Raw genomic sequence first — 12,083 nt, forward strand, 5'->3', positions numbered from 1 at the left:
TCCCCCCTTCTAAAAATGTCTGTATTCTCCCCAATAGCAAATACAATACACAAACAATGGGCAAATTTCATAACTTAGAGGCCTTTCGGTACGGGCTCTGAAGGGGTCATATTAGTCCCTAAGAGCTTAGCTATGGGATCTTTCAACTATTCTAAGCAAAATGGCTAACTCAAAATTTTGATCAGACAACTTTTTGAAAACAAGGGGCATGGGAGGGTGGACTAGTTTTCCTCCAATCCTTTTGGTCATTTGGGCGCCAGGACTTTCAATTTCTATTTTAATGCATACTCTCAGTTCGATACGATCACCCCTGGGGAAAACAAACAAAAATACGGAAAAAATAAGCATACGTGATCTTTCTTCTGCAAAAAAAGCAAAACTCCACTTTTTTGTATATAGGAGCTTCTACAATAAGATTCTTTGACACGTTGATTTCGATGGTGCAATTTTGATTAAGATTCCTTGAATTCTAACGGATTTTTTCTTTATTTTTCGAAAATCAGGCATATTCTCTCAGGCTTGTAAATTTTGATGGATAACACAAAACTTAATAGATTTTATATATTTAGAATCAACATAATAAGCGAATTCTTTTGATATTCCTTTTGATATCAAGATTCCTTTTTTTGGGGTTTTGGTTAAATTGAGCCGACTCGCTTCCTACTTTCACTTAGTTACCCCGAACTGTTTGATAAAAAAAACTTTTTAATTAATAAATTAAATGTCTAGCACAGCCTCAAGGGATGGATCTTTGAATGTAATACCTTAGGCTATAGAGGGCCGTAAAGACATTCATGTTAATAATATTTTGATTGATATTAACATTACTTTCTTATTAGCACTTCTATTATTAATACGATTATTTTATTCATTGAATACTCTTATTTAATTTGAATTACGGTTAATCTTATTTTAACAATTAACTAATTGTCAATATATCATTCTTTATTAGTCACTTACAATTATATAGTTACTTTTATACCTATTTTGTTTATTATTTTGAAATTCCTTTATTTTTCATAGTTTTTGCTAATAATCTTAACTCTATTTAAATTTTTTCAGATTTCGAGGGTTTCTCAGTTTTTTGAGCAGCTATTACAAAGAAATGGCGTGATTATAGTGGGTCCACCAGCTTCTGGGAAATCTTCACTTTGGAAAATTGTGGCTGAGGTAATTTGTGTAATGTTATAGGCACAAGGTTCCCTACATAGGCTGCTCCAAGGGATGGATTTAAGGCAAGATGACTCCCCAGGAACAAAGGGAGAAATCAGAGTTTGGAAAAAAGAAGAAATCCTTCAGTAAAACTCTTATGTTGTTTTCAGTTGCTGAATAATTTTGTATGTTCTGTACACATTTAGTCATCTAAGAGGGAAGGAGAGGGGTGAAACCCTTGGTTTTCTTTCTGTGTAGTCTTATAAAATTTGATATTTACTGGTATATAGCATATAACTATTAGTAGCTTACTACACTATTTGGTTTGTTAAAGTAAAGGTAAATATTTTCTTTATTAAAATAATGCTGGGTCTCGAACATATCAAAAGTGCTGAATTGCTATAAGTATGGTGGCATTACCTTCTTATTAGCAACCTACCATCTGTGGATTTTTTTTCAATTAGCAGTGTGACCTGATAATTCTTGGCCCCAGTACTCCTGGGCCAGGAGTATCTGGTGTCTTCAGCCACCAATCTCCCTACTTGCTTGCAATAGGATTAGGTGTTACAGCCTTACCCAGCAGCTGAACAAAGCTTCTGAATAAGGATCTCTCATGATTGCTGGTCTAATTTTCCTACCCTCCCCATCAAGTAGCTTTACCAGAATGATTAATATTGCTGTTGCTTTGATGATCTACATCTTTGTGTCACTGTATTCCTTTAATGAAAGAACTATGTCAATGGGTAAAAACATTCTTTTCCAAAGGTTTTTACCAATTACACTTTTTTACTTTTAATTTCCACTTCTCTACCTTAAAAAACTTCAACGAATTGCCAAGGTGGCCGTGAGTGGCAACGTCAACTTTTAATATATTAATAGGTTATTTTTTTTTGTAAGAGTATAGAAGTCATTATGTTGTTGTATTTATTGATTGAGTCAAATATTGAACCCCAGCAGCAGAATTTCACTTCCATCTAATGCAAAAAAAATACTTGCACAAGCAAATATACGGTCCGTATCTGTTTTGAATTCAAAAAAGAAAATGTACAATATTAGATTGTCTAGTATAGTAGGGTTTGCTCTTTTTTCGATTATAATCTTTTTGTGATTAACTTTTAAATGGCAAATTGAATATTAGCGGGTTTGAATATTGCGCTGGCAAATTTTTGATTAATATATAGATTTTTGTATCATTTTTGGTTTTCAAATAGAAATGAATTCTAAATAATCTCAAGGACGCAAATATAATTTTGGCTTTCCTGGAGAAATATTTTCACCATACTACTGCTACTAAAACAACTAAACACAGTACCAATCCACCTAAGATTAATACATCTACACGCGCTCCTCCTCCATCCCAATCTATTTACACCCTCTCAGGAAGCTTTCATCAATCAATCAATCAATCAATTTATTCAACCAATAAACTTACAACAAAAACACTGCAACATAGAATCCCTTCCCCCCGTAAGGCTCTATGGCCAGGAAAAACACAAGGGAAAAACAGAAATGGCACAAATACTAAAAAAAAAGAGAAGAAAAGTATTTTCAATATAAAGCATTTCAACCTTTCAAAGACTCAACACACACACACACACACACACACAAAACACAGAAAAAAAAATCAATATTTAAAATACCTAAACAAAAAGTCATTTTAAGACCCCCCCCCCAAAAAAAAAAGAAGATGTAGAACAATCTAATAAATAAAACCAAATTCCAAATATATATTTGAAACCAAGCCACATAAAATATTAGACAGACTCAATACCCCTCAAAACAAACGTTTCTAACCCAGGCTAGGGTCACCCAATCCCCCAACCCCCCCCCCCAAATAATAATAATAAAATTTAAAAATATATATTTAAACATGAAAAATCAAGACATTAAAAAATGTCTTAAAATTCTTTTGAAACTACCGAACGAGTGACATTCTTCAGCTGACTGAGGTAGGCTATTCCTAACGATATGACAAGCAGTTAATGGATTAAAGTCAGACCTCACAGATGGAGTAAATAAAATATTAATATTCCTTGAATTGTGAAGATGATGTAAAGACCTGTCAGTGACGAAAGAAGGAGTAGTTTGAAGGGCTGTGGGAACATCACCATGAATTTGATGAAAAGTGAAAGACGCGCACGAAAGAATATAGAGAGACTGCAAATCAAGTAATTGGCTAGTTGGATTAGTTGTAGAACAATTTGTTTCCTGTACAAGCCTTCTTGCCTTATCGTATAACTTAGAAAGTGGTTTCAAAAAAGAAGAGGAAGTTGACATTCATATTGTAGAGCAATAAGAGACGTAGGACTGAACTAAGCAATGGAACAGAATTTTTAAAACTGATCCAGGAAAAATGTGTTTAAGCCTCCTCAATATTCCAAGACTCCATGAGATCCTCATATTAATTAGTCCAATATGATGCTTGAATAAAAGTTTTCATCCAGAAGAATAACGATAAATCGGACATATCGTTCCTTAGGTCCCCTTGAAAGCTGGATATTAGTTAACTCAAGGCACGCCAGAGAAATACGGGAAAATTTTTTAAAAAAAACTTGACTTAGCAACATTTAGGACAAGGCAATTTGCATCAAACCAAAGAACGACTCTCTCAAAAAGGTCAACTAATTTGGGAAGCATCTCAGACTCAGTTCCTACTGCAGCACCAATGGTACTGTTACCAGCGAAAGCAACGAGAGTGTGCACATCCTCCGAAAACGATAGATTTTTTCTAGTATTGAAAGATTCAGGATGACATAGGCGACAGCAAACTGTAGATTTTGATTCTTAACCGCAACTATAAGGTCATTAACATAAATCAAAAACAGAAACGGTCCAATAACAGAGCCTTGAGGAACACCAAACTCAACTTCAGACGAAAGCAGGAAAGTGAATCTACGGAGATAGATCTACCTGACAAATAGGAATCAAACCAAGCATGAGCCTGTCCTCTTACATCATTGTGATATAGCATATACAGCAAAATCTCATGAGTTAAAGAGTCAAAAGCCTTACGGACATCTAGGAATATAGCAGCAAGAATCAAACCAGAGTCAAGTGCGGTGTGGAGAAAATTTAAAAGAGTTACACACGCATGCTCCGTAGAATGTAGACGGGAAAGCATGGTCTTTTCAAAAATTTTGCTAAAAACATACAGCAAAGATATAGGACGATAATTAGCTGGATTATTTCTTGGTCCACCTTTATATAAAAAAATTACTCTTGCTCGCTTAAGAGAACTGGAGAAAATCCCATTTTCAAAAGAAAGATTTATAAGCTTTGTCAATGGAGAAATAATTGAAGCAGGAATGAACTTAACTACCTTAGTTGAAATAAAGTCAGGGCCAGACGACGAAGAACCCTTCAATCTATTTACAATCCTGGCTACTTCAACATCAGAAGCAGTATATAACACCATCGATTTGAGACAAGGCGGACCAAGATAAGATTTGAAATCTGGTTGTGACTGTGAAGAGCTGACTGAAGAAGCGGCGGTTTTCCCAATATTGGCAAAATATGATGTAAACGCTTCTGAAACAGATGGAATACCCTCAACAGCCACATCACCAACTACATGACTTGGAGGGATAGAAGGAGCCAGAGAAGAACGTTTGAGGACAGAATTTATCACTTGCCAAGTTTTTCGAATATCTTTCCCACAATCCGAAAATTCTTTGGAATAATAAAGGAATTTTAGCCTTCCGGCATAAAGAATTGAAAACATTCCTGTAGAGTTTGATTACTGAAGACGTGCAGCATTCAAAGATGGCTTTGCTGACTTAAAACCTTTCCAAAGATTATTTTTTATTCTTCAACCCTTTAGAAGACCAGGGGTCATCCATCGGTTAAGAGGAATAGGTCTTTTTGACCTTAAAGTAGAGAGGGGCAGAGCACATACTTCCAAAATAGACTCTTTCACTGACTCGTAAAAAGAATCAAACTTTGAACAAAAATCATTATCCTCACAAAAAATATTCCATGTCTTCTCAGCTAAATGGTATCTAAAGCGGATCAATTCATTCAAACCAAACCTAAAAGAAGCTGAAGCAGATGCTGGAGTGTCCCTACTTAATGTTTTTTCAAGGATAAAACTGGAAAATACCAGAAAATGGTCTGAAATATCACTCACTACAACAGAATTCCGAACCAAATTAAGAGACGAAAAAACTTCCTTGACGACATCCTCACAACCTAACCGCGGACGATCTAATTTTTATTTAGCTGTAGAAGATTTGCCGGAAAGGACAATCATTGGCAATTTGTCATCCTTCATCCGAAGAACGTGCCCCAGCCATCATAACCTTTCTCTCATTGCAGCCTTAGGAAGCAGAACTGAACCACACTTATCACACAGCCTACTGTTTGAAATACAGTGAGTCAGGCGGGTACCCAAGGCGATCCGTAGGCAATTTCTCTGGAAAACATCTAGCAAATCTACCTCCGATTTTTCGCAGTGTCCATGCTCCAAAATCATCTTTAACCATTGTCATCACTTTAGCTTCCAGTATTCTAATCTTGGTCTGAAGACTTATCTTCCTATTCTTCCAAACTTTTTTCAATCGTGAAAAACACCTAAGAGTGAAAATTCTGTCGACAAATCCTCTACCCTTCCTAAAACCGCACTATTCTTCTCTTGAAACATTATCTACAGGCTCTCTAAGTCTAAAATGCATCATCATACAAAGTAATTTCTACCCCCAGAAGCCAGGCTAATGCCTATGTAACTACCACGCTCCATCTTACTCTCTTTCTTACACAGGGGTTTAATTAGAGTTTCCCGAAAGCCGCTAGGTGCTTCCTCTTTTTCAAAAATTATATTCATAATCTTCCGTCAATATTTTCTTAACCTCATAGCCACCATATTAAAAGAAAATTATTTACCAAACCATCAGCCCTAGTAGTTTTTAATCATTTTAGTACTGTTACTAATTCTCCCTCACAAAATTAGTTTTCCTTCACGTCTAAGGTGTCAAAAACATTTTCCTTTTTTTTCTGCAGCTTTTCCTGCAACTCTTTCCTGGTTTAGGACATTCTCAAAATCTTCTGACCATCTCTTTTTAACTATTTCCTTATAAGTAATTGTGGACCCTCTTATCTTTAACTCGGACAAGTCCAGACTGGCTCCTCCCTCTTAATTTATTAACTTGCATGTACAAATGTTTTATTATTATGCCATCTAGCTCCATCTTCCAGATCCTTGGCAATTTTACCCACGGTATTTGCTTCACACTTCCGTAGTTCATATTTTAATTCTTTTTCTGTACATGTTCTTATATAGCTTGTTTTATATTCCTCTTATTTTCGTATGATTTATCACTCATATAATTCTTGTACTAGCCTCTTTTTCTCTCTATTAAGTATAAAGTATTTTTGCTAATATTCCATGCTGCTTTCCTCAATATCATCCCTAATACAATCTCCAAAATCTTGCAATTTATTTTTATAAGATTTTCCATCTTCTACATTGTTAACTTTTAAACTCTCAAGTTTGGTATTCAACAGCTCCTGTAAAGTTTCTCTCAAATTCTCATCCTGGAGTCTGCCAATGTCATAGCTTCCCGGAAGGTAGTTTACCTTTCCAAAATTTCAGCTTTAAATTAATCCTAGACGGTACTGGATGGTGATCTTTACTGTTAACATCAATAAAAGTAGTCCTATATACCCTAGTATCTTATATTGATCCTACCAGTCTTCGGTTTGCAACAGTCTGTAGCCATTACTGTTTTCTTTTCTTATACCAAACTTACCTAGGCTAGGATACCATCTATCCCTATTTCTACCATACAGTTGAATGATGTATCAAGGAAAAGATTGAAACACAAGACTTTGGAAGCAATTGAAGCAGGAAATTGTAATTCTCAAGAATGTGAGGCTGCACTTAATCAGGTGGCTTGGTCATACACATCTAATGTAGAAACAGCTATTGCTATATCTTGAAGCAATCTTTGAACAATTAAAAATAGATCTCTTCAGAGCTTTGACAGTATCCTCCTATATTCAGAAGGACAAGAAACTGACGACCAAAATCATACAAAAAGTTTCTCCATGAGCAATCTAAGGAGATATCCTAAATATGACCCAAAAGGACGTCTAACACAAGTTAAGTCAAGATTGACTCTAGTTAAATGTGATTTAATTTTTTTTTTTTTTTTATTATTGGGTTATTTGCGGTCAGATATGATCACCTGTATTCACAATATAATTTTACTTTTAATATTTTTTGTAGGCTTTCAAAAATATTAGTGTGCATGTCATCAACCCAAAAGCTGTAACAAGAGATGAGTTACTCGGATATATTGACGATACAAGTCGTCAGTGGTATGATGGAATTTTCACAAAGAAAGTCAGAGAAGTACTATTAGAAGACCCCGGTAAATTTGCTAATTTACGATTATTTCTTTTCTAGAACATATTTTAAAACTAGAGAGCTTAGAACCAGAACATGGAATGAGAGAACTATTTTTAGAGGTTATCTTAGAATATGTTTTTAGAGCTTAGACCATAATAGCCCCTTTTTAAATTTTTTGGCTACAGTTACAAATTTTTGCAACTGTATTATGTATTTTTGTAACTGTAAATTTTTGTAACTGTATTACAAATATTATTTTTGTAACTGTATGTAGCCATTATACACAATATTAACAGGAATACTAAAAGAAGGTGTTCTTAAATAGAGCAGAGAGAAAACTAGTTTGGAATTTAGGTGAAAATAACAGCTAGTTTATAAAACGAAGAATAAAACGATATTCAAAATACAGACCAAAATATATATGTATATATATATATATATATATATATATATATATATATATATATATATATATATATATATATATATAGACGGGATTCTTAATAATGGCTAAATAATCTGGGTTTGGTCTCTTTTTGCAGGCGTAATGGGCTGTAAAACCTTTTCCTAGCTGATTTATCTACTATAGGCTGTCTCCCCATCACAGTATAATATTTGTAGGCATGAATATATAATAAGCAGGAAGAAAAAGGTATGAAATTGTCTGTGCAGGATTTCAACTCTTGTTGATGGAAGAGCATGGTCAAGTACTGAAAACTATGTTATGACCAAGATGGGCCCAGGAGTGTACAGAGCCTCCATTCAACTGGAGGTGAAAGGAACTTCTTGCTGTCCAGTTCTAAGTCGGCTTAAGCATTTTGGTGTAAACCTAAGATGATGTGGTGGTCCCTCTTCTACACTGGTTTGCGAGACCGTTTCTTTTCTTGAGGTCAAAACAATTTCAGTGATTTAAAGAATATTAAAATTTTCGCTTGGGATGTTACTACGTTAAAAAATAAATTTTGTGTCGATATTTTATTTGATGGTTTTCAGGCGCTTTGAACTGGACTTATTAGAAGTTTCAGAAACTCATATCCAAGGGGTGAAAACATGAAATTAGGTGATATAGAAACTTTTGACTCACGCAGAAAGAATAAAGCATATAGACATGGAGTAGGGACCATGATGATTAAGGACAATGCAAAGTCTTGTTTAGTTTGGGAAGTCATTAATTACAGGAAGATTGCTCATTTTTTGACTAAAAGTGTAGGGTAAAAGTCATAGTAGCACCCCTGTAAAACCGATTGACGGAAATAGTAGTGACTGAGACGAATATCACCTACAGTTACAGGAACAAATAGACAGGGTGCAAGTTAGAAATATGGTATTTTTATTAAGAGACTATTACTCCTAGGTCAGTAGAATTACGAATAAATTGTATCAACGCCTAGGTAAATTTGGTGTAGGAAAGCAAAACAGTACTGGCTGCAAACTTCTGAAATTTTGTAGGTATAAAAATCTAGTTATAACCAATATAGTATTTGGTCATAAAATGGCCCATAAGTTAACCTGGTATCCACATGATGTTAAGACAGCTAGCCTTACTGATTATGTTATTGTAAACTGTAGACTTGCAGGATTAATACAAGGTGCTAGGGTATATAGGAGTGCTGTTATCGATGTTAAAATTAAAGATCACCATCTTGTACAGTCTGGGGATAATTTACATCTGAAATTTCCAAAGGGTAACTACTTTTCGAGATGTTGTGAAGCTTATAGACTCGAGGATAAAAAATTGCGTAAAATTTTCTAGGAATAGTTGAATACTAAGCAAAATTGTTTAAAATTTGACAATGTAGAAGATGAATGGAATAACTTCAGAATTTTTTTTTTTGAATTTTGCTAGTGATGTCTTAGGGGAGAAAGTTAGGAACGCAGCTATAAATCAAAGGCAGTGCAATAGCGCTGCCTAAATAAAGAACGGTGTTGGCACAATGGATTTTTATTCTAACCAAAGCAAATTTTATAGAAGGAGTTGTCCTAGAAACTTGAGAAGGGGCTCATTCCGATGGAATCGAAAGCTCTAGTGCCCTTTTAAATAGTCGACAATGATTGGAGGGCAGCCAGCCCCTCCCCTATGACCATTATTTCCCAAACAAATCCAAAAAAATTTTAACACAGCCATCTTGCTCTGTGTAGTTGAAAAGTTCTGTAATTATAATAATAATTTATTTGTAACCCACATCATATACAAAAATGATATTTGTGGAGTATAACAAAAAAAAGTAGATAATACACTACATACATGACTACATGAAACTTAAAAACTTCACCAGAGCAGAGTAATCGAAGAAAAGAAAAACATTTCAAGATACAAAAAAAAACTATTTATGACAAAAGACAGACCAGGACTTAAAGGACTTAATGGAGCATCATTTAATAATTTAGATATTCATATTTGAAAAGTTTGAATATTACCTGTTTATGAATATAACGAATTTAAAATACTATTGCATAAAAAAAATACAAAACAAACGACTTCAACAACACTTCAAACAACAACAAAAAAAATACAGCAAACGAGTAAGGCCACTGTGGGCTGCCAGATACTTATTTATAGACTGGGGTAGTTTGCCAGCATGTCCCGTAAGCCTTGACCCTATATCCGGAAGACCGTAAACAGATATGAGATTCCGATGTCTATACCATGGAGGCAGATACAATAGAAATCGGAAAATCCGGAAATAATATGAATGAACTGATCTGATGTCTTTTTGGTGAAAAATAGGGTAAATTCTAGACAGGGCACAAAGCTGAATGATCTGTAAAAACCGAATATAATTTAGCAAGAGACTTTCTATTGTATCTACCTCAATTTGCCATAATTTTAGAATAGCTTAACTGAATTTTCTTCTTGCAATTGGCGACGACGAACTTTTGGAAAGATCTTTGTGTTTTACTAACATTGATACCCAGCCACCGGAAAGAAGGAAGCGTCGGGACAGAAAAAGATCGGCAAACTAGAGGGGTCATATTATTACTATTAAATGAGAGATATTCACATTTTCAAAGATTAAGAGAAAGTCCACTGGTATGAAGTTTTGATGCTATTTTTGAGACAGACAGAGAAAACCCCTTTTTAGTCCTGCTGATCAAACGGACATCATCTGCATAAGCAAGATAAGAGATGTTAACGGAATTATGAATGCAATTGGATGGGATAGAAGAAAGAACAGATGATATACAAAATTTAAAATAGAAAGAGAAAGGACTGCACCCTGCCGGACCCCACGCCGCACTGGAATTTTGCTTTCGGAAACACTCATGTCCGTTTTAATCCGTAAAAAAAGAATTGGAATACGAAAATCTAAGAAGAAAAATTACTGAAAAGGTAATACTGTGACTAAAAAGAGAAAAAAATAGCTTGGGAATGGGTAACGGTGTCAATGGCCTTGGAGAGATCCAAGGTGCACATATGTAACTCGAATCTATGTTTAGTCTCCTCAGAAAGAACATTCGCCAAAACTCGATGTACTTGCTGACAACCTACCCCAGCTGAAAACCCAATCTGGTTTTCACCGAAAATGTGTCTTTGAGGATTACAACCCCTCCCCACAGCCCTCGATGCACGGGCTATATGTTATATTAGGGCTCATGCAGTTGGAAATAAAAACTTCTAGTGCCCTTTTAAGAATCAAAAGCTATCGAAGGGCAACTATCCCCCTCCTCCCCCACGTCCTCTTCCCCGAATGAATCCAATACAAATTTAGGGATAGTCATTTCATTCAAAATAGTCCAAAGAGTATATAACAAGACTTTCAGGGTTAAAGAGTACCCCCAGAACCTGAGTCAAGGGCTGAACCTGTAACTACTGCTATTAATACTGCTGCTAGTACTGTTACTCCTGCTAAAGGGTATAATTCAAGAAAAGAAATTTTTAAGGCTTAGAGTTTAAAGATGAAAAGAGTCTGAAAAGGGGGTTCAATAGGGCGCATCAGCAACATTTTTGGAACGGCTTAGCGCATCAAGGTAAAACTTCCAGGGCATCATGAGGGGATGTTCAATTGACCAAAAGGCAACCGTTTACATGCTATTACTTTAATACTACTACTATATAAAACTAAGACTGCTACTACTTCTCCTACTACCACCACAACTACCATGATAATTGTACTATTAAAGTTAAGTACGAGAAGGTAACGGTTGAGAGAATATTGAATGCAAATTCAAACTAAATCAAAAGGAGCTATGTACATTCAGATTGTCAAAAAAGCTTATCTTGACAGTGGATTTGTGCATTAAATTAGAACTCTCAGAGAATGCAGAAGGAGGAAGATCAGTTTACGAAAGGGCAGTATGTGCACGGTAATACTAATACTGCTACGACTGCCACGTTTACTAGTTCTACTACTAATATTACTATTACTCTACCTTCTACTTGGAAATTAGAGTAATAGTGTACTACTACTACTACTAACAACTCACCGCAGCACCAAGCCACCTGAAGCCAACACAGCTACGCATTTCAATCCCAATCTATTCAAAGCCTCCCTTTTTGCACCCTCCCACGAAATAAACAACAAAAGCACGAAGAACAATAGAAAATCTTTTTGCAAGACACTGGAGATAATTTGAATGAATATTT

At 35.2% G+C, this 12,083-nt stretch overlaps 1 protein-coding gene across 1 annotated transcript in view; it reads left to right on the forward strand.

Annotated features, from left to right (window-relative positions):
• LOC148949096 (cytoplasmic dynein 2 heavy chain 1-like) overlaps positions 1 to 12,083 on the forward strand; it is a 177,335-nt gene that overhangs the window by 33,220 nt on the left and 132,032 nt on the right. Inside the window, exons 3-4 of the mRNA XM_089092623.1 lie at positions 1,063 to 1,170; positions 7,376 to 7,520. Of these exons, the coding sequence (XP_088948749.1) occupies positions 1,063 to 1,170; positions 7,376 to 7,520 (253 nt within the window). The remainder of the gene's footprint in view (positions 1 to 1,062; positions 1,171 to 7,375; positions 7,521 to 12,083) is intronic.

Source organism: Artemia sp. Qi Xiang Cuo, chromosome 8 (genome assembly GCF_049724085.1).
Source record: "Artemia sp. Qi Xiang Cuo chromosome 8, ASM4972408v1, whole genome shotgun sequence".
Taxonomy (NCBI): domain Eukaryota; kingdom Metazoa; phylum Arthropoda; class Branchiopoda; order Anostraca; family Artemiidae; genus Artemia; species Artemia sp. Qi Xiang Cuo.